Source organism: Dendropsophus ebraccatus, chromosome 9, assembly GCF_027789765.1.
Source record: "Dendropsophus ebraccatus isolate aDenEbr1 chromosome 9, aDenEbr1.pat, whole genome shotgun sequence".
Lineage (NCBI taxonomy): Eukaryota > Metazoa > Chordata > Amphibia > Anura > Hylidae > Dendropsophus > Dendropsophus ebraccatus.
Genome location: NC_091462.1, coordinates 112,218,502 through 112,237,885, shown reverse-complemented (window position 1 = coordinate 112,237,885; position 19,384 = coordinate 112,218,502). Strand labels below are relative to the sequence as shown.

General features: G+C 50.7%; 2 protein-coding genes across 3 annotated transcripts; both read left to right on the top strand.

Annotated features, from left to right (window-relative positions):
• The first annotated feature begins 171 nt into the window (after positions 1-171).
• Positions 172-12,479, top strand: LOC138801533 (eukaryotic translation initiation factor 3 subunit C). 2 transcript variants are annotated; one of them, XM_069984451.1, is made up of 21 exons: positions 172-262; positions 1,118-1,252; positions 1,333-1,398; positions 1,509-1,698; positions 2,327-2,452; positions 2,622-2,682; positions 2,764-2,876; positions 4,296-4,420; positions 4,570-4,744; positions 4,827-4,930; positions 5,008-5,149; positions 5,238-5,363; positions 5,548-5,644; positions 6,579-6,766; positions 6,895-7,119; positions 7,200-7,563; positions 8,065-8,224; positions 8,307-8,372; positions 9,296-9,383; positions 10,061-10,226; positions 12,313-12,479. In XM_069984451.1, the coding sequence occupies exons 2-21, from the start codon at positions 1,155-1,157 to the stop codon at positions 12,396-12,398; spliced, it is 2,766 nt and encodes a 921-aa protein (XP_069840552.1). In that variant the 5' UTR covers positions 172-262; positions 1,118-1,154; the 3' UTR covers positions 12,399-12,479. The 2 variants fall into 2 exon arrangements, with proteins under 2 accessions (XP_069840552.1, XP_069840551.1); XM_069984450.1 differs by having other exon boundaries at positions 10,061-10,238.
• A 796-nt stretch (positions 12,480-13,275) lies between these two features.
• On the top strand, positions 13,276-18,348 carry PRODH2 (proline dehydrogenase 2). Its single transcript, XM_069982238.1, has 10 exons — positions 13,276-13,528; positions 14,609-14,802; positions 15,262-15,382; positions 15,509-15,592; positions 15,720-15,800; positions 15,921-16,067; positions 16,176-16,342; positions 16,510-16,620; positions 17,112-17,200; positions 17,390-18,348. Exons 1-10 carry the CDS (start codon positions 13,316-13,318, stop codon positions 17,557-17,559), a joined length of 1,377 nt encoding a protein of 458 aa, XP_069838339.1. The 5' UTR covers positions 13,276-13,315; the 3' UTR covers positions 17,560-18,348.
• Positions 18,349-19,384: the final 1,036 nt, after the last annotated feature.

The following is a 19,384-nucleotide window of genomic DNA, read 5'->3' as shown; positions in this document are numbered from 1 at the left end:
TGATAACTTTTTCTGCCGTCTCTTGTCTAAGATACCCGCGCTGGGTTCTAATACGATTATAGTTCTCCCATCCCTATCCCGAGCTACATACAACAGAACTACAGGGTACGTCTGCCGGGGGAAGGTAGATCAGCGACGGACAGGAAGTGAGGTAAGCTTCCGGCGCGCGGCCTGCCGGGTCGACGCATGCGCACTGCTCTCGTCGTACAGCCTTTCTGCGCTTTTACCAGCCGGGCCTGCCGCGTGTGTGCGGCTCCTAGAGGTGAGTACGGGAGGGGCCCCCGGGAGCCACAGAACCGGGGGCCACGGGACTACTATCATCTCTCCGGGGACTGGGGGCCACAAAGGAAGGGATCACTGAGCTCCCGGGCCAGCACAGGGCAGCCGCATGGGGGCGCCTATCAGCAATATGGAGGAACAGCTGTGGGATGAGTCATACGGGAGAGTGTCCCCAACCTGTGCACATGGGGTATACTGGGGGTGATGGGAGATGTAGTAGCTGCAGCAGATGGGGGATACTGAGGAAGATGGGAGATGTAGTATAGTAGCTGCAGCTGATGGGGGATACAGGGGATGGTGGGAGGTGTAGTAGCTGCAGCAGATGGGGATGATGGGAGATGTAGTATTGTATCTGCATATGGGAGATACTGACGATGATGGGAGGTGTAGTATTGTATCAGCAAGATGGAGGAACAGCTGGGGGATGAGTCATACAGGACAGTGTCCCCAACCTGTGCCCCACCGCATGGGGGAGGTAGCTGCAGATGATGGGAGATGTAGTATAGTAGCTGCAGCTGATGGGGGATGGTGGGAGGTGTAGTAGCTGCAGCAGATGACGATGATGGGAGATGTAGTATTGTATCAGCAAGATGGAGGAACAGCTGGGGGATGAGTCATACAGGACAGTGTCCCCAACCTTTGCCCCACCGCATGGGGGAGGTAGCTGCAGCAGATGGGGGATACTGAGGATGATGGGAGATGTAGTATTGTGGCAGCCAAGGAGCCACAGGCTGGGGAACACCAGGGCATGATGGGAGTTGTAGTTTTGTAACAAGCTGTGGGATGTGACCTGAAGCCCAGGAGCTGACCATGTGACCTCTGTCGCCTCTTTCCTCAGCATCCAGTGACGCGGTTCACCAGCATCAGACGCCGCCATGTCCCGTTTTTTCGCCACCGGCTCAGACAGTGAGTCGGAGTCGTCGCTGTCCGGAGATGAGCTCCTCCCTAAGCCAGTGGGGGGCTTCAACAAGCAGTGAGTGCCGCCTCGGCTTCTGGGGTGTCACCTGGTATTGGGGAGCACAGGAACCTACTGATCTCTACTTGTTTCTTTAGGCCGATTCTCCTCAGTGAGGATGAAGAGGACACCAAGCGCGTGGTGCGCAGCGCCAAAGATAAGAGGTCAGACCACTAATCCGGAATTGTCTTGTCCAGTTGATGCCGGATTGAAGGAATTGTCCTGTGTTTTCCCGTATTATGCTGTAACCGTATCTCCTGGTCACCTGGCGCAGGTTCGAGGAGCTAACCAACATCATCAAGACCATCCGCAACGCCATGAAGATCCGCGACATGACCAAGTGTCTGGAGGAGTTTGAGCAGCTGGGGAAGGCGTACATCAAGGCCAAGAACATCGTGGACAAGGAGGGGATCCCCCGCTTCTACATTCGCCTGCTGTCCGACCTGGAGGACTATGTGAACGAGGTGAGGGGGCTGCACCATGGCGGGCCATTATATCAGAGCAGGGTTAAAGGGGAAGTCCGACCATTTACACTTATCTGCTTTGCTGTGTATAAAGGATACGTGTGCGGAGACCCTCTCCTCTCAGAATGCTCCAGTCATTGTCTATGGGAGCTGCAGAAATGACCAAGGTGTATTTGATTCTATGTACGGCAATAGCTAGACATCCTGTTCAAAGATGGCTTCCTGGCCTCTTTAAAGGATTTGGTCCAAAAGCCGATGACAGCTGAAGTGTGGGAGTTATGTTATAGTCAATAGTAGTTATGCCAGGTGCGTTACCCTGTGTGGGGGGCCTCCTGTGTCCCCCTGGTGGAGCGCAGGTCAGACACGTGGCCGATGGTTCGTGATGGTTGTGGGAAAGGTTCTCCATTGTCTCATTACACTAACATTAGCATTGAAGCCATCAGGCCTGATCACCTGTTCAAGTTGCATCGGGGACCTGAAAGTGTAAGAAATAAAGAGTTGTACTAGTGGTCTGACCCATAGACTCTTCATAGCCGCCATTGTTTGCTTTGTTGCACCTGTAGTTGGCTGATAGATGTTGTGTGTGATGCTGACGACCCTCCCCCTCCTCCTCTGTTGTATTCTGTAGCTTTGGGACGATAAGGAAGGGAGGAAGAAGATGAACAAGAACAACGGCAAAGCCCTGAGCACGCTGCGCCAGAAACTGCGCAAGTACAACCGAGACTTTGAGGCGTCCATTACCGCCTATAAGCAGGTGAGAGGCGGAGCTGGAAATGGCGAGAGGCGGAGCCACTGTGATGAGGCTTCCACTTGTGTTTATATTATATCTGTGTGTATATGTATTATGTGTGTGTATAATATCTGTGTATATTGTATCTGTGTATCTGTTATTATATCGGTGTATATATATATGGTCCTCTCAGAATCCTGAGGAGTCAGCGGATGAAGACCAAGACAAGGATGAGGATGACGACGACTCAGACGGTGAGTATATAGAGGGTATAGGGGACAGACAACCATCTTTGCTCCCTGTATCATACTGACCTCCCGTTTTCTCCTCTTCAGCCTCAGAGTCCAGTGATGACGAGAAAGATGTGGGCATCAGTGCCAGTAAGTTCCTGAAGAAGGCCGACACCGCCCCTCCGGACTCCCGCAGCAAGTTCCAGAAGAAAGCCGAGGTGAGGGGGATTATGGGTAGTTAGGCCAGGCCTTAGGAAATCTCACCCTCGAGTTTCTTTCCTCATCTGTTTGTCAGTGAATGAGAGCATTTTTGGTTTCACACAAATGTAGAAAATCAAGCTGATACATTGCAACAAACCCTCAGCTAAGTGACATTGGATCAGCCTTAGTTTCAGTCTCTGGATGTGAACAAAGGAGGTTACCGCTCCCTGAGAGCAAGCAGAGATCTTACAGGGGTTTTCCAAGAAAAACTAACTTGTCCTCTAACCACAGGATACCCCTCTAACCCCTTCATGTCAGTAATATGTAGATATACTTTCCTACTGCACATACGGTAGGAATGTATGTATACGTTCCTGACACTGAAGGGGTTTGATGTGTCTGGGACCGCTGCAGTGAGAGCGGCCCCGCACTTATAATGAGAGGCAGCTCTGATCCTGCAGCTGCGTCTTATTAATCCCTTAAATGCCCGATCTATAGCAATCTCAGTGTTTAAGGTAGTCAGTGACAGGACAAGCATCTGGCACTGAGTGATTGGGATCCCCGCAGCCACATTGCGGGGGTCCTGATCACTTGTACCAACGGGTAGGGGTAAGTCACTTACCTCCGTCCTGTTGGATTGGCCATCTGTGGATAGAGTTTCCCTCAGGCAGGCTTTATACACAGATCGCTGATAACACTGATCTATGCTATGTCAAAGCATAAATCAGAACATACAATCTAATGATTGCATATTTTACAGTGGAAAAAAGAGTGTTAAAAGAAAAAAGTGTAATAAGTTTTTAAAAGTATATAAAAAAAAACTTATAAACCCCCTCCTAATAAAAGTTTAAAATACCCCCTTGCCCATTATAAAAATAAAAATATTGACAAAAACAACAACATATATCGTAGTGTTACGGTGAACGGCGTGAACGGGAAAAAAAACACACCAGGATTGCTGATTTTTTTTTATTTATTTATTTATTTTTATAAATTATATATCAGAAAAAAAATATAAAAAGCGATCAAAATTTTTGTTACACCAATATGATATTAATAAAAACAAGAGATCATGGCGCAAAAAATGACACCCCAACCAGCCCTGTAGGTGGAAAAATAAAAGCGCTATGGCTCTTAGAAGGCGGGGAGGAACATTGCATTAATCTGACCCGGACGTCAATGGGCTCCGTCTTGAAGAGGTTAAAAATGGAAGGAACCTGTTAAAATGGCAGATAAGTGCAGAATTATTCATTATTTGGCAGAACTACAACTCCCTGCATGCCCTGCAGGATGGAGACTGTCAGGGAATGGTTGGAGTTTTTGTTTTGTGAAGGCTGATGGGGCACAACCTTCTGATAATCCAGCATCTGTTCCCATTAATGCCGGATTACAGGAATTATATAATATCATCATCTTTAACCTTTGTTCTGTGCCAGGATGCCGAGGATGATGAAGAATCCTCCGATAGTGAAATCTGGGAATCCGACTCCGAGGACTCAGACTCTGAATCTGAAGATGAAGAAGGCAAATATACAACCCTGGCCGCCAGGTTCCTTAAGAAGTGAGTAAAAGGGAGCAGAGATGGAATGGGGGGGCCCCCACCCCAATATCTCTATCAATGGGGGGGGGGGTATAGTCTCAGTCCCCAGGGACTGTGTTGCTGAGGGGGATCTGCTCGTGAGGGTGACCAGACATGTTGCTGCATTTCAGAACCGGCCCTTCTGGAGAACGTCAGGCCACTGAGAAAAAGAAGGAGGAGAAGGCCAAGAAGAAGCAGCATCGCAAAGTGAAGAGTCTGGCCGAGGAGGGGATGGAAGGTGAACAGGATGAAAACGAGGCTGGAGGAGAGTGGGAGAAGGTCAAAGGGGGCGCTCCTATGGTTAAGGTGAGAGATTAAGGAATGAGGGGGGCAGGGGCTGTGCGGAGGTCTCTGCTCCTTCCTCACACCCCTCCATTCACTTCTACAGGAAAAGCCCAAGATGTTTGCTAAAGGCACAGAGATCACCCCACCCATCGTGGTGAAGAAGCTGAACGAGATCCTCCAGGCCAGAGGAAAGAAGGGCACGGACAGGTAAGGGCCGGAGGTGACGGTGGGGATGGGGGTCTTCATCCTCCGGGGGTCTCACCCTGGCGTCTGCCTCCCCACAGGGCGGCTCAGATCGAGCTCCTCCACATGCTGGCCGGGATATCCGAGGAGAATAACCTGGGCCAGGGAATCGCTGTCAAGATCAAGTTCAACATTGTGGCCTCTCTGTACGACTACAACCCCAATCTGGCCGCGTATATGAAGGTAGTGAATCCTCTCAGACGTGTGGTCACCAGCAGGAGCCTGATCACATGACCTGTTAACCCCGCCTCCTGGTGTGTTCTCTCCGCAGGCCGACATGTGGAAGAAATGTCTGGAGTGCATCCATGAACTGCTGGACATCCTTTTCGCCAACCCCAACATGTTCATCGGGGAGAATATCGCTGAGGACTCGGAGAATCTCATTGTGTCTGACCAGGTGAGACCATAGAGCGGTCAGGCACTGCTGGGAGTTGTAGTGTCACAGCAACTATAGCAAACCATACAGAATAACATACAGGATTTTATATCTCAGCTTCCTGGACCCTGGATGTATATCGGGTTGTGCTGGAAGCTTATCATACAGGGGCATTGACTTATATTATGTTCTTCTGTGTCCTCAGCAACCTCTCCGCGTACGCGGCTGTATCCTCACCCTGATCGAGAGGATGGACGAAGAGTTCACCAAGATCATGCAGAACACAGACCCGCATTCACAAGGTACGAGAAGCCGCAATCCAGGGGTGTGTGTGTGTGGGCGATGTTAAGCATAGTTCTTTCATGATAACTAATGCTGTCTATCCATGTGGGGAGGGGTGCAGTATAGATCTTATAAACTACAACTCCCAGCATGCCCTGCCTGTCTGCAGCTTTGGCCTTCTACCCTGTAAGTCTCCAGTAGTCACAAAACTACAAATCCCAGCACTCTCTGATAGCCTCCAGCTGGGGTCTTCCACCTGTGACTCTTTAGCTGTTAAAAAAACTACAACGCCTGGCGTGTCCTGACAGCTGGAGGCATTCTGAGTCTTGTAGTTTTACTGGATAACCGTAGGTGGGAAATCACTGCAGATAACGAAATATTCTTCATCCTGTCAGTGAGCGACAGCCGTCAATGTATACATCCAGACCCACCCTGACCCAGTCCCTTGCACAGCTGAGAGCTTGTTACACTGTATCAACCAAGATAGTTTTTACTGAAAACACTTGTAGCATCTAGTCCGCCCCGAGAAGGATCGGATCTTAATCGGTTTTCGTCCTCCGTTCTGACAGCAAGCAGATAAAGAAATACAGTATTTTATAAGGCGTATAAGACGACTTTTTAACCCCCGAAAAATCTTCTTAGAAGTCAGGGGCCGTCTTATACGTTGGATATGGTCACCCCATGCGGTGGGGGAGTTGAAAAATGGCCGCATCACTACCGTATGGGGCGACCACTATAGAAAAAAACAGTTAACTCACCTGGGGGCCCATTCCCGGCGCCAACAGTGTGACGTACACTGACTGCGCCGGGGATCCCCGAAGCTCTTCCTGCAGCTTAGCGTCTCAACGGAAGAGCTCGGGGACACTCGGCTGCCAGGAGAGCTTCGGTGTAAATCATACGTTTTCTGACAGGGAGGAGAGATGGTTCCTGATACGTTGTTGTCTCTCCTTGCAGAGTACGTGGACAATCTGAAGGACGAGGCTCGGGTGTGCGAGGTGATTGAGCGGGTGCAGAAGTATCTGCAGGAGAAGGGCAGCACGGAGGAGATCTGCCGCGTCTACCTCCGCAGGATCATGCACACCTACTACAAGTTTGACTACAAAGCTCATCAGCGGCAGCTCAGCACCGGCCAGGAGTCTAAGGTGCGGGGGAGGGGTTATCCTGGTGGTTAGACCCCACCCACTGATCACATGTTTCGGCCATGTTTGAGTATTCTTACCCCCCTATCCTGTTGTATTGTGAAATAACTCCTCTCCCGTTCTCTGTGCAGTCAGAACAGGACCAGGCAGAGAACGAGGCGGAGGACAGCGCCGTCCTCATGGACAGACTCTGCAAGTACATCTACGCCAAAGACAGGACGGACCGTATCCGCACCTGCGCCATCCTCTGCCACATCTACCATCACGCTCTGCACAACCGCTGGTTCCAGGCTCGGGATCTTATGCTCATGTCTCACCTGCAAGACAACATCCAGCACGCCGACCCCCCTGTACAGGTGAGAGGGGGCGCTCCATAGTATAACATACAAGCCCCATAGAGCAGCCGCCATAACCTGACCCCTGTTGTCTCCTCCAGATCCTGTATAACCGCACCATGGTCCAGCTGGGCATCTGCGCCTTCCGGCAGGGGATGATCCGCGACGCGCACAATGCTCTGCTCGACATCCAGTCCAGCGGCAGAGCCAAGGAGCTGCTGGGACAGGGGCTCCTCATGAGGACCATGCAGGAGCGCAACCAGGAGCAGGAGAAGATCGAGAAGAGACGACAGATCCCATTCCACATGCACATCAACCTGGAGCTGCTGGAGTGCGTCTACCTGGTGTCCGCCATGCTGCTGGAGATCCCCTACATGGCGGCACACGAGTTTGACGCCCGCAGGAGGATGATCAGCAAGCAGTTCCACCACCAACTGCGTGTGGGCGAGCGGCAGCCTCTGCTGGGTGAGTCTGGGGATAACCACACATTATAGCGTCTTTAAAGGGGTAGAGAAAGTTATACAGACTTGTAATTTACCGCTATTTAAAAATCTCCAGTCTTCCACTACTTATCAGCTGCTGTATGTCCTGGAGGAAGTGGTGTATTCTTTCCAGTCTGACACTGCTCTCTGCTGCCACCTCTGTCCATGTCAGGAACTGTCCAGAGCAGGAGAGGTTTTCTATGGGGATTTGCAGCTGCTCTGGACAGTACCTGACATGGACAGAGGTGGCAGCAGAGAGCAGTGTCAGACTGGAGAGAATACACCACTTCCTGCAGGACATACAGCAGCTGATAAGTACTGGAAGACTAGAGTTTGTTTTTTTTTTTATAGAAGCAGATTACAAATCTATATAACTTTCTGGTACCAGTTGGTTACCTCTTTAAGTCTGGTCCCCTAAAGTACCTCTTTAAGGTCTGTGCTGAGGTGTGACCCCCCCCCCCCCCTCCCGTTTTGTGTACTGCAGGACCCCCTGAGAGTATGAGGGAGCACGTGGTGGCCGCCTCAAAGGCAATGAAAATGGGAGACTGGAAAACCTGCAAGAACTTTATCATCAACGAGAAGATGAACGGCAAAGTGTGGGACCTGTTCCCAGAGGCGGACCGCGTGCGCAGCATGCTGGTCAGGTGAGAACGCCGGATCAGGGGAGGGGGTGGCTGGATTATGGATGTCTTATACTGAAGTTTAATTCCTTGTCTTCTCTCACAGGAAGATACAAGAAGAATCTCTAAGGACGTATCTGTTCACATACAGCAGCGTGTACGACTCCATAAGGTGAGACTCCGAAGGCCCTGGAGGCGGTGGCCCCCCTCACCTGTAGGAGTCCCAGCATACCCTCACTCTACTGCAGTCATTCCCCACCTGTTCCAAAACTACAACTCCCAGCATGCCTTCAGTGCCCTATGCAGCAGTCTCTTATGTGAAGGCTGTCCAGACATGATGGGAATTGTAGTTCTGCAACAGCTGGAGGGCTGAAGGATCCCCATCCCTGAGCGATAAGTTAGAATCTCCACACACACACATAACTTCCAGCCAAGATCTCTGCTTGCAGTAAGTGAGTGGTATCCTAGTTAAAGGGGTTATCTAGCACTACAAAAACATGGCCGCTTTCTTCCAGAGATAGAACCACTCCTGTGTCCAGGTCAGGTGCGGTTTGCAATTAAGCTCCATTCACTTCAAAAGAGGTACAAAACCTGCACCCAAACTGGAGACGAGCGGTGCTGTCTCTGGAAGAAAGCGGCCATGTTTTTGTAGCGCTGGAGAAGCCCTTTAACATGTAGTGACTGAAATCCTTCCTTACCTCACAGCTGAGGGTTCGGTACAATGACTAGTGTTGAGCCAACTTGCTGAACTATTCGGGTTCGGCAATGTTCTCCAAATCTGAATGTTCGGCATTTGACTCCCGGCGGCTGGAGAAGTTGGATGCCGCCCTAGGGAGTCCTGAATAACATGCGTACAGCCACAGGCCTATAGCCGTATCCATGTTTTCCTGGCATCCAAATTCTCTAGCCGCCGGAAATCAGATGCCAAGTGTTCAGGTTCGGAGAAAAGTTAAGCAAGTTTGGTCAACACTAGTCATGACCTATCCTGTGTGTGTCTGGGGGGGGTCTGACCTCCAGAGTCCCCTCTGATCACATGACTCTGCGTCTGTAATTCTCATCCTTGTTCTGCGTCCTCATCCTTGTGTCTCCCCTCAGGATGGGCATCCTGGGCGACATGTTCCAGCTGGAGATCCCCACCGTACACAGCATCATCAGCAAGATGATCATCAACGAGGAGCTCATGGTGAGTGCCCGCTCTGTCTGTGTCTACAATCTCCCAGCATCCCCTGCTTGTTCAGTGTCTGCACATTACCTCCTCCGGTGGTGAGTTGCATTGTGGGAGGTGATGTCTATATCCTAGGCTCTTAAAGGGGTTGTGCAAGTTTAGAAAAACATGGTCGCTTTCCTCCAGACACAGCACCTGTCCTGTATCAGGTTGGGTGTGGTGTTTTTTTAGATCAGGTCCATTTGAAGTGAATGAAGCTGAATGATGGTAAGAGGAGCTGAGGACATGGGTGTCACTGTTTTTGCTCTGCTTTTTCTAATCCTGGATAAACCCTTTAACTGTCATCTGATATTTTCCAGCACCTTCTGCCTGTTCAGTGTCTGCACTATACTTTCTCTGGTTGGGGGGGATCTCTATATCCCAGGCTGTCAACTGATACAGATGAGACACAAACGTAGTAGGACAGGGATTTGGGAACCTTCAGCCCTCCAGCTGTTGCGAAAACTACAATTCCCATCATGCCTGGACATCTAAAGCTTTGGATCTCCAGGCATGATGGGAGTTGTTGTTTTGCAACAGCCGGAGGGCCGAAGTTTCCCCCGTCCCTGTTGTAGGAGCTGACCTGTTGTCTGTACATGCTTGCTGACTGTTTCCCGTAACTATGACCATCTTTGTTCCTCTTTTCCCCCCGGCAGGCTTCTTTGGACCAGCCGACGCAGACAGTGGTGATGCACGGCACGGAGCCCAGCTCACTCCAGAACACTGCTCTGCAGCTGGCCGAGAAGCTGGGCAACCTCGTGGAGAACAACGAGCGCATATTTGACCACAAGCAAGGAAGTTATGGTGGATACTTCAATCGCGGTGAGGAAAGCTGTATGTGTTGTAGGCTCCTGCTCATCATCTCTTACCATCATCTACGTCAACTCTTCGTCTTTAACCTCCATCATTCTTGTAGCGTAAGGTTGGGCTCTCCCACCGCTGCGGGACTGTGGCCTCCAGCGGGTCTGAGCTTGCTGGGAGTTGTAGTTGTGCAGCGGTGGGTGGTGATTGGTCTAAAGTCTTCTCTGCATGTAACATCTCATCTTCTACATCTTCTCATCATCCCAAGACTCATCCTCTGCTGGAGATGTGGGGAAAGCACTGAGGCGGTGCACACATGATTTCCTGTTTTGTTACTTGACCCACTGAGAAGCTGCTCGCACCCCGTCATGTGATGGGGAATTAGGGGAAATGTGCACGTCCCCTTTCCATATGTGGTGGTGGTGGTGTTGGTGGGGGGTCCCTTTTAATAATGGCGGCACATCCGTATACCCCTCATGTATTGTATATTCCCTCATAATATCCGCTGACCACCAGCAGTCGCCTATAGCAATCTGTCCCCCCAGAGGGCAGCCCACTGTCACAGGACATAGGTCGGGTGGGTTTTACTGGTTTGGTTCCACTTGGAGATAAGCTACACTTTCAGTGGCTTAAAGGGATTTTTGTCCAGGCTTACAAAAACGCTTTCTTCCAGAAATGGCAGCAACCCTGTCCTCAGGTTTGGGGTGTGTATTGCAGTTCGGCCCATTGAAGTCAATGGAGCAGAGTTGTTAATACCACAAACAACCTGATGACAGGGGTGGTGCTGTTCTTGCAAGAAAGTGGCTGTGTTTTTTATAATCCTGGATTTTAAGGTCGAAACAGCTAGTGTAAGTGAATCTCTGAATACAGAAATGGCAATAAGCCGCTGCCAGAGACTTCCCTACAGACCATTCTTACTTCTCCAGACTCTTCTGCCTCCTCCCTCCAGACTCCTCTTTGTCCCCTCCCTCTGGACTCCTTACTTTCTGCTCTTTTCAACCTGTCTCCTCCCTGGACTCCTCACTCTCTTCCCTTCTCCTTCCAGACTCCCCTTCCCCCGCCTGCAGAATCCCTTTGGCCATTTTCTCTAGACGAGACTGTCCCCTCTGCAAACCCTTTGTCTCCTCCCTCTAGACTCCTGTCTCTCCTTTGTCTCTTCCCTCTAGACTCCTGTCTCCCCCCTCTAGACGCCTGTCTCCCCCCTCTAGACGCCTGTCTCCCCCCTCTAGACGCCTGTCTCCCCCCCTCTAGACGCCTGTCTCCCCCCCTCTAGACGCCTGTCTCCCCCCCTCTAGACGCCTGTCTCCCCCCCTCTAGACGCCTGTCTCCCCCCCCCTCTAGACGCCTGTCTCCCCCCTCTAGACGCCTGTCTCCCCCCCTCTAGACGCCTGTCCTCCCCCCCTCTAGACGCCTGTCTCCCCCCCTCTAGACGCCTGTCTCCCCCCCTCTAGACGCCTGTCTCCCCCCCTCTAGACGCCTGTCTCCCCCCCTCTAGACGCCTGTCTCCCCCCCTCTAGACGCCTGTCTCCCCCCCTCTAGACGCCTGTCTCCCCCCCTCTAGACGCCTGTCTCCCCCCCTCTAGACGCCTGTCTCCCCCCCTCTAGACGCCTGTCTCCCCCCCTCTAGACGCCTGTCTCCCCCCCTCTAGACGCCTGTCTCCCCCCCTCTAGACGCCTGCCTCCCCCCCTCTAGACGCCTGCCTCCCCTTTGTCTCCCCCCCTCTAGACGCCTGTCTCCCCCCCTCTAGACGCCTGCCTCCCCTTTGTCTCCCCCCCTCTAGACGCCTGCCTCCCCTTTGTCTCCCCCCCTCTAGACGCCTGCCTCCCCTTTGTCTCCCCCCTCTAGACGCCTGCCTCCCCCCTCTAGACGCCTGTCTCCAGACTCCTCCCTTACCACCATCACACACTCCTGGCAGTGGATTATTTTTCTGAATACATATGGATCGGTCAGTGTAGATACAGGACGCCTGATCCCTCTGTCAGGGCAGTCAGGTGGCGGCTATACACAGCAGATAGTTGGGTGCCTTTGGGGCGGGGACTGTAGTGACGATATTGAGGATTTGCCCCTCCATGTTTCTAAATGTTTTGTATCTTTCTTATTCTTCAGACCAAAAAGACTCTTACCAGAGGAAGGAGGGCGGCTACATGCGGCGGGGCTACCGGCGAGACCAGCAGAATCAGAACAACTACTGATGGATTCCACCTCCCGGCTCCTCTTGCTTTTATTTTTATTATTTTCCCCATCGTGTCTCTAAATAAAGTTATTGGAGTGAATCGTCCGTCGCTGCGTCTTATTCGCCTCCTGTGTTTATTTTTTGGACTCTCCCCAGTAGCGGAGCCTGAAATACCTCCTTAAAGGGCCGGTGTTGACTCCTCTGACACATACAGGGTCCTCCATCCTATCTTGTAGAATAAAGTATCTGCCCCCTTTCTCACATGGATATATGTATGTGACCTGTGTACACGAGGTGGTCAGCGACTGGTTATCATGTGAGAAGAGTCTCAGCTGCCGCTCTGGTGATAACTTGGGACAGATGAACCAGTTCCCAGGGATCACAGTGAGTCCGATATTCCTGACTACATCGCCCCTGCGTATGCCGGCACCATCAACTCTTTTCTATTGGATATTTTATATTCATGCAATTTGCTTATTTTAATCAATGGCTCTTGGTGATATATCCTAGTGATGAAACTGAGGACCTGCACTTTGTCTATTCACCTCTGCTGCCCCCGATGGTGGGTGGTGGACATTGCACTGTGTCATCCAGTATATTGTCCCTCTGCCCCCACCAATGGTTCATAGACCTTTTATTTACTGGATAATCGGTGCCTGGTGAAACGTTAATCCCGGCCGCACAGCTCAGCACTGCAATGAGTTACCAGGTCTCTGCAGAGCATTGCACCTTTTATAAGTAATACGGCTGTGTATTAACCCCTTCCTCTCTGCATATTGATTTTTAAGGCTGACTGAGGTCAGACCTATGTACAGAGGCAGCAGCTGCCGCCTTCCCTGTGTCTCGCTGCTGTCATTGGTCGCTGACCACCTCCCCCCCTCCCTTGTACTGTCACTCACTGCTGTCCCTCAGGTGTTGAGAGAACCTGCACCAAACATGTGGAGCTTCACCCGTTGCCTCCGTTCTGGGTCTTCGCTCTCGTCCCGGACTGTGGGGTCTATACAAAGGGCGTTCACTCACAGGCCGGAACCAACGCTCGATTTTTCTGATGGGAAGGTGTTCAGACTGAAGGGCCGATGGGAGGTGGTGCGAGGCCTCCTCATATTCCGGATGTGCTCCGTGCCCATCCTGGTGAGGAACTCCGAGAAGGTAAGCGAGGGAAATGCCAACGCAGGGCCGGGACTGGTAACTGCGACCATAATCTACAGTGACGTCAGCTAATAACACAACTGAGGGTTTGGGGCAGTGTATGCAGTAGAGACAATCCTCTGTGAGATCAACAGCTGGGAATACAAACTGATAAATCTACCTGCAATGATACATTATATCATTATAAAGTGCAAACTGTCCGCTCACAGGATTGCCCAGACCGGAAACATTCTAACTGATCTGATACATTGTATTAATCTAGTGATCACAATATGGAGCTCACAGAGGATTGTCCAGACCAGAAACATTCTAACTGATCGGATAGATACATTGTATTAATTTAGTGATCAAGCTCTGGAGCTCACAGAGGATTGTCCAGGCCAGAAACATTCTAACTGATCTGATAGATTGTATTAATCTAGTGATCAAGCTGTCGAGCTCACAGAGGATTGTCTAGTCAGGACATTTTGATACAATGCATTAATACATTTATAATCTAGAGGTTGAACCTTTCAGCTCACAGAGGATTGAAGACAATTTACTTGTATTAATCCAGAGGCCATACCTCAGCTCACAGAGGATTGTCTAGACAGAATATATCCAATCTGTTCTGATACGTTGTATTAATCTAGTGATAAAGCTTTGATGCTTACAGAGGATTGCCCAGACTGAAAACATTCTAACTGATCTGATACATTGTATCAGTCTCATGATCAAGCTGTGGAGCTTACAGAGGATTGTTTAGACTGGGTATAGTCTCTCTTTTCTGATACATTGTATTAGTCTAGTGATCAGGCTGTGGAGCTCACAGAGGATTGTCTAGATAGGATACATTGTAACTACAATGATAAATTGAACCAATCTAGTGATCATAGAGTATTGTCCAGATTGGATGCATAGTAACTACAATGATATTGTATCAATCTAGAGGTCAAACCTTTCAGCTCACAGAGGATTGTCTATAGACTGGATACATTGTAACAAACCCTTCTTAGCCTACTGCTAAAATGTTACCCGCATGTTTACGGTTACGGTTTTCTATGAATTATGGGCCATGATGCTTTTTGTCTCTCCTCGCAGCTGCTTTCCGTCTCTCGCAGGCTTCTGGGCCGCAGACTCTTTGAATGGGGTATGAGGGGCTCAGTGTACGGCCAGTTTGTTGCTGGAGAGACTCTGCCCGAGATCCAGGATTGTATGGAGCGGCTGGCCAGGCTGGGCATTCGACCCATGTTAGCTGTGCCCATCGAGGAGGACGTGGGCGAAAGCAAAAGCGGGTGAGCTGGAAGCTGTAATACAACTGCTTCACCAATAGGGGGAGGTATTCTGTTTTCTGTTTGTTTGTATGACATGACACCTTCCTGAGGGATGATGGCAGACTGGTCACTCACATGGTTGTTCCTGCTAGTGGAGGTGGTGATGTGACCACAGGGGGTGCAGAGTCATAAAAGAAGAACCAACAGTATAAAGAGCATATAAAGTGGTGTAAAGTTCTGCGGAATAAGCAGGCGTTATATAAATAAAGGAATGATGATGATTGATTATTATTTATTTATACAATTGTTATTGTAAGTTGCATTACTCCTTGCTGCCAGCAGATGTCACTGTTATTATTCTTATGGTTTTAGATGCTCTTGTGCCATCTGCAGTCTGTAATTGGTATTGCAGCCAGACTTATAAAGTTACTGACACTCACTATAATATCTGAGCTCGGGCTTCCCTGGTTCCTTTTTCAGCGAGCGCTGGTACGAGCAGAATGAAGATGTCATGCTGAAATGCGTGGAACTGTCCTCGACTGTAGGCGACCGCCCTATGATGCAGCTGAGAATCACTGCCCTGATGAGCGCTGATCTGTGCGTGAGTGCCCAATACATGTATATATATATATATATATATACACACACACACATATATATAGATAGATATGACAGCTACTCCAGGTCCCTTATAGAACACTGCCTTCTTTTTTCATGACATCATCAGAAAGTTCTGTCCGTGTGTCTGTCAGAGCCGTCCCAGCGGGTGACGCTCACTCCTCAGAGGATCGTCTCCATCATGGAGGGGCAGGTAGGTGGCGCGCAGTATAATTTTCATATAAAAACCTAGATATGACCTCATACAACCTGTAATTCTCATGTTGAACATAAGAAGTTGGGCCCAGGAGCTAACACTCACTTTCCTTCCATTGTTCCAGGACTCGGATTTTCCCTTCTTGTCCGATCAGCAGAATCGGCACCTCGAGATGTCTGTGCGCAGACTCAGCCGCATTGGGAAGGTGAGGATAGTGAATGTGTGACGTTGCCTAGCAACCACCTCACTTCCTGTCTGGGTGACCACCACTCCACTCCATGTAGTGGTCACCGGATGTTTTAGCTCCTTCTCCTCTATCCTCCAGCATGCCAAAGCTAAAGGGGTCCGTGTCCTGGTGGACGCCGAGTACACGTACATAAACCCCGCGCTCAGCCTGGTTACCATGGCGATGATGGCACAATGCAACAAAGACGAGCCCTGGATCTGGAACACCTACCAGTGCTATCTGAAGGTAAGATGGCCGCCATCTCTGGGTGAAGGCCTTGTGTAGCATCTGCCATCTTAGACAGAGATTGTGTTTAATGGCGGCCATTTTGTCTTGTCTCTTTTTCCCATGGAGGATTCCTTCAAGAACCTGACGCAGGGCCTGGAGACCGCGAAGAGTCTGGGAGTCTGTTTTGGGGTGAAGTTGGTGCGTGGGGCGTATATGGACAAGGAGCGGAAACTGGCAAAAGAGAAGGGATATAGTGACCCCATACAGCCCGACTGGGTGGCCACCAACACCAGGTGAGGGCCTAAAGGGCTTGTCCAGTCTGGGGTACATGAAACCCAATCATTGTATGAGGGGAAGCTTTCTAATAGGCTTAGGGGGGATATATGTGGTTAGAGTCCTCATAGTATGGGGGACCGCACCCCCATAGCACTAATGTTCATGACCTCTGACCTCCTATCAGTTACCAGCGTTCCCTGGACAGGCTGCTCGACCTGATAGGACAAGAAGGTCGGCGCTATAACCTCATCATCGCCAGCCACAACGAGGAGTCCGTACTTCACGCTGTGCACAGGTGAGTACCACAGGCTCAGCAGACAGGCAAGATTAGATACACAGGTCGACAGTATCACACATGAGAAGATTAGATGCACAGGTCGACAGACAGTATCAAACAAGACAGGCTCAGATACACAGTTTAGTAGATGGTATTAAACATGAAAGGCTTCCATATGTCGCTCATCAGACAGTATCACACATGCTTAGATACACAGTTCATCAGACAGTATCACGCAATGTGATTAGGAATTGTAGACAGTATCAAACATGCTAGGATTAGATACTGCAGCTCAGTGTACAGTATCACACATGCTAGGATTAGATACAGAGGCTCAGCAGACAGTATTAAACATGATAGAAGTAGATACAGCAGTTTAGCAGACAGTATCACTCATGATTAGATACATCAGCTCAGGAAGCAGTATCCCACATGATTAGATACATCAGCTCAGCAGACAGTATCACACATGATGAGATACACGGCTCATCCCTCTCCTCTCCCTCCAGGATGACAGAGCTCGGTATAGATCGGAGCGGTGGCGCTGTGTGCTTCGGGCAGCTCCTCGGGATGTGTGATCACGTCTCGCTCACTCTCGGTAGGCCTCTTGGATGTTATATCTGAGTCTCCTGATGATAAGTAATATGGCCGCCATGGCAGCTCTGCAGGGATCAGCACCCAACTGGTTTTCTGGGGGGCCATATTGCTTGTCACCCAGCTTTCCTTGGAGCAGATAGTTATGTGGGGTTTCTCCAGCTGTCATGTGACCTTGTCTTCTCCTCCTCAGGTCAGGCCGGTTATCTGGTCTATAAATCCATTCCCTACGGCTCTGTTGACTCGGTCCTCCCGTACCTGGTGAGACGGGCGCAGGAGAACCAGAGCGTCCTCCAGGGGATCCGCAAAGAGAGAGACCTCCTGCGACGGGAGCTGAGACGACGCCTGCTGGGCCGGAGCTGAGACCGCCCCCCGAGGAGACCCTATCCTCCAGACAGCCCCCCGAGGAGACCCTATCCTCCAGACCACCCCGAGGAGATCCTATCCTCCATTCCGCCCCCTTAGGACACCCTATCCTCCAGAAGGCCCCCCGAGGAGACCCTATCCTCCAGACCGCCCCCCGAGGAGACCCTATCCTCCAGACCACCCCGAGGAGATCCTATCCTCCATTCCGCCCCCTTAGGACACCCTATCCTCCAGAAGGCCCCCCGAGGAGACCCTATCCTCCAGACCGCCCCCCCCCCCCCCCCCCGAGGAGACCCTATCCTCCAGACGGCCCCCCGAGGAGACCCTATCCTCCAGACGGCCCCCGAGGAGACCCTATCCTCCAGAAGGCCCCCTGAGGAGACCCTATCCTCCAGAAGGCCCCCTGAGGAGACCCTATCCTCCAGACTGCCCCGAGGAGATCCTATCCTCCTTACCGCCCCCCTGAGGAGACCCTATCCTCCAGACGGCCCCCGAGGAGACCCTATCCTCCAGAACGCCCCCCGAGGAGACCCTATCCTCCAGACCGCCCCGAGGAGGTCCTATCCTCCTTACTGCCCCCCTGAGGAGACACTATCCTCCAGACCGCCCCCCGAGGAGACCCTATCCTCCAGATCGTGTGAACACAGCCTAAGACTCTGCCACTTGTATGGAGGATCCTGGAGCTGACACAAACTGTTACTATAAGGCTGTACAGGGGGCACTTACTTATTTCCTTACAGCTTCATGTCCTGGTGTCAGGAATAATAATAATATTGGATTTCCTAACATTTGCCTCAAGAATTGGTGAAAATAATCCCACCACAAAAATCCATATTTATGGTACATCCCAAAATCACACTGAGCCAGCAGGGGGCGGCAAGGTCTGTGGGAAGAAAGAATAGCAAAGCAGCCAATAGGTGGCACCAGAGAGCAGACACTCTTCCTTATAGAGAAGGGCTGCATGTGTGTTATAAAGACACTGAACAAGCAGGAAGAAGCTAGTTATATGATATGTAATGTCTCATTTAAACCCTACAACCACCACCAAACAGCATATGTCGGTGGAGAGTTGGGAGGCTGGGAGGAGATCCATAGGTTTTCCTGTTTCATAAGGTATACAGTTGTATACAGATATGACTTGAGGCACCGGCCCGGGCCACCATAACTGAGGTCAACGAGACAGACTCTGTCCAGAGAAAGAACTGGAAGGCAGATGACTTTACTGATGATGGCGACAGAAGGAAACTTTGGCCCTGAGAAAGGCCTCCTCCGAGAGAAGCTGTATGGAGCCAGGAGCCTGAAGCTCACAAGAGGTGGCCGTACACCTTCAATAACTGACGGCCAAATCATTGTTTGGACAACAGTCCGTCCTCCCCATACACAAGAATGTTTGGTGGGGGGGCCGAGTGTTCCTGTGTGTTCTATGGGGAGGAGTAAGCCGCAGCCAAGTTGCTCTCCATATCTTCATTGGTTGGAGCCTTGGGAGAGTCCCATATACTGACGGCCACACCTGCATCAAGCATTAGTGTAAGGTGTATGGCCACCTTTACTCTCTTAGCAGATGTAATTGTTAGAAGGAAGGTGAGATAAGATACAGGACTTTCTTCAGTCATGGGCTGAAACCGTCTCTTTAGGACCAGGACACATCCCATGCAGATGGCTTCCTCCAAGTGGAGCACTTCTGGCATCAGTGTTGTGGTACCCTCTGAGGATGGTCAGCTCTCCTGTCTATAGTATCCCTTAGCTGCAGATAGAGAAATGGTTTGCTTCAACGGTTTAGCTATGGCCACATCCATCTGGGAAGGAAGGGGGGTGAGAGCCA

Coding starts and splice junctions, on each gene's coding strand:
- LOC138801533 (XM_069984450.1), top strand. CDS start 1,155: ATGTCCCGTTTTTTCGCCACCGGCTCAGACAGTGAGTCGGAGTCGTCG. Junction 5,364..5,547: donor ATCTCATTGTGTCTGACCAG/GTGAGACCATAG, acceptor CTGTGTCCTCAG/CAACCTCTCCGCGTACGCGG. Junction 8,225..8,306: donor GTGCGCAGCATGCTGGTCAG/GTGAGAACGCCG, acceptor CTTCTCTCACAG/GAAGATACAAGAAGAATCTC.
- PRODH2 (XM_069982238.1), top strand. CDS start 13,316: ATGTGGAGCTTCACCCGTTGCCTCCGTTCTGGGTCTTCGCTCTCGTCC. Junction 14,803..15,261: donor GTGGGCGAAAGCAAAAGCGG/GTGAGCTGGAAG, acceptor TTCCTTTTTCAG/CGAGCGCTGGTACGAGCAGA. Junction 16,068..16,175: donor CCTACCAGTGCTATCTGAAG/GTAAGATGGCCG, acceptor TTTCCCATGGAG/GATTCCTTCAAGAACCTGAC.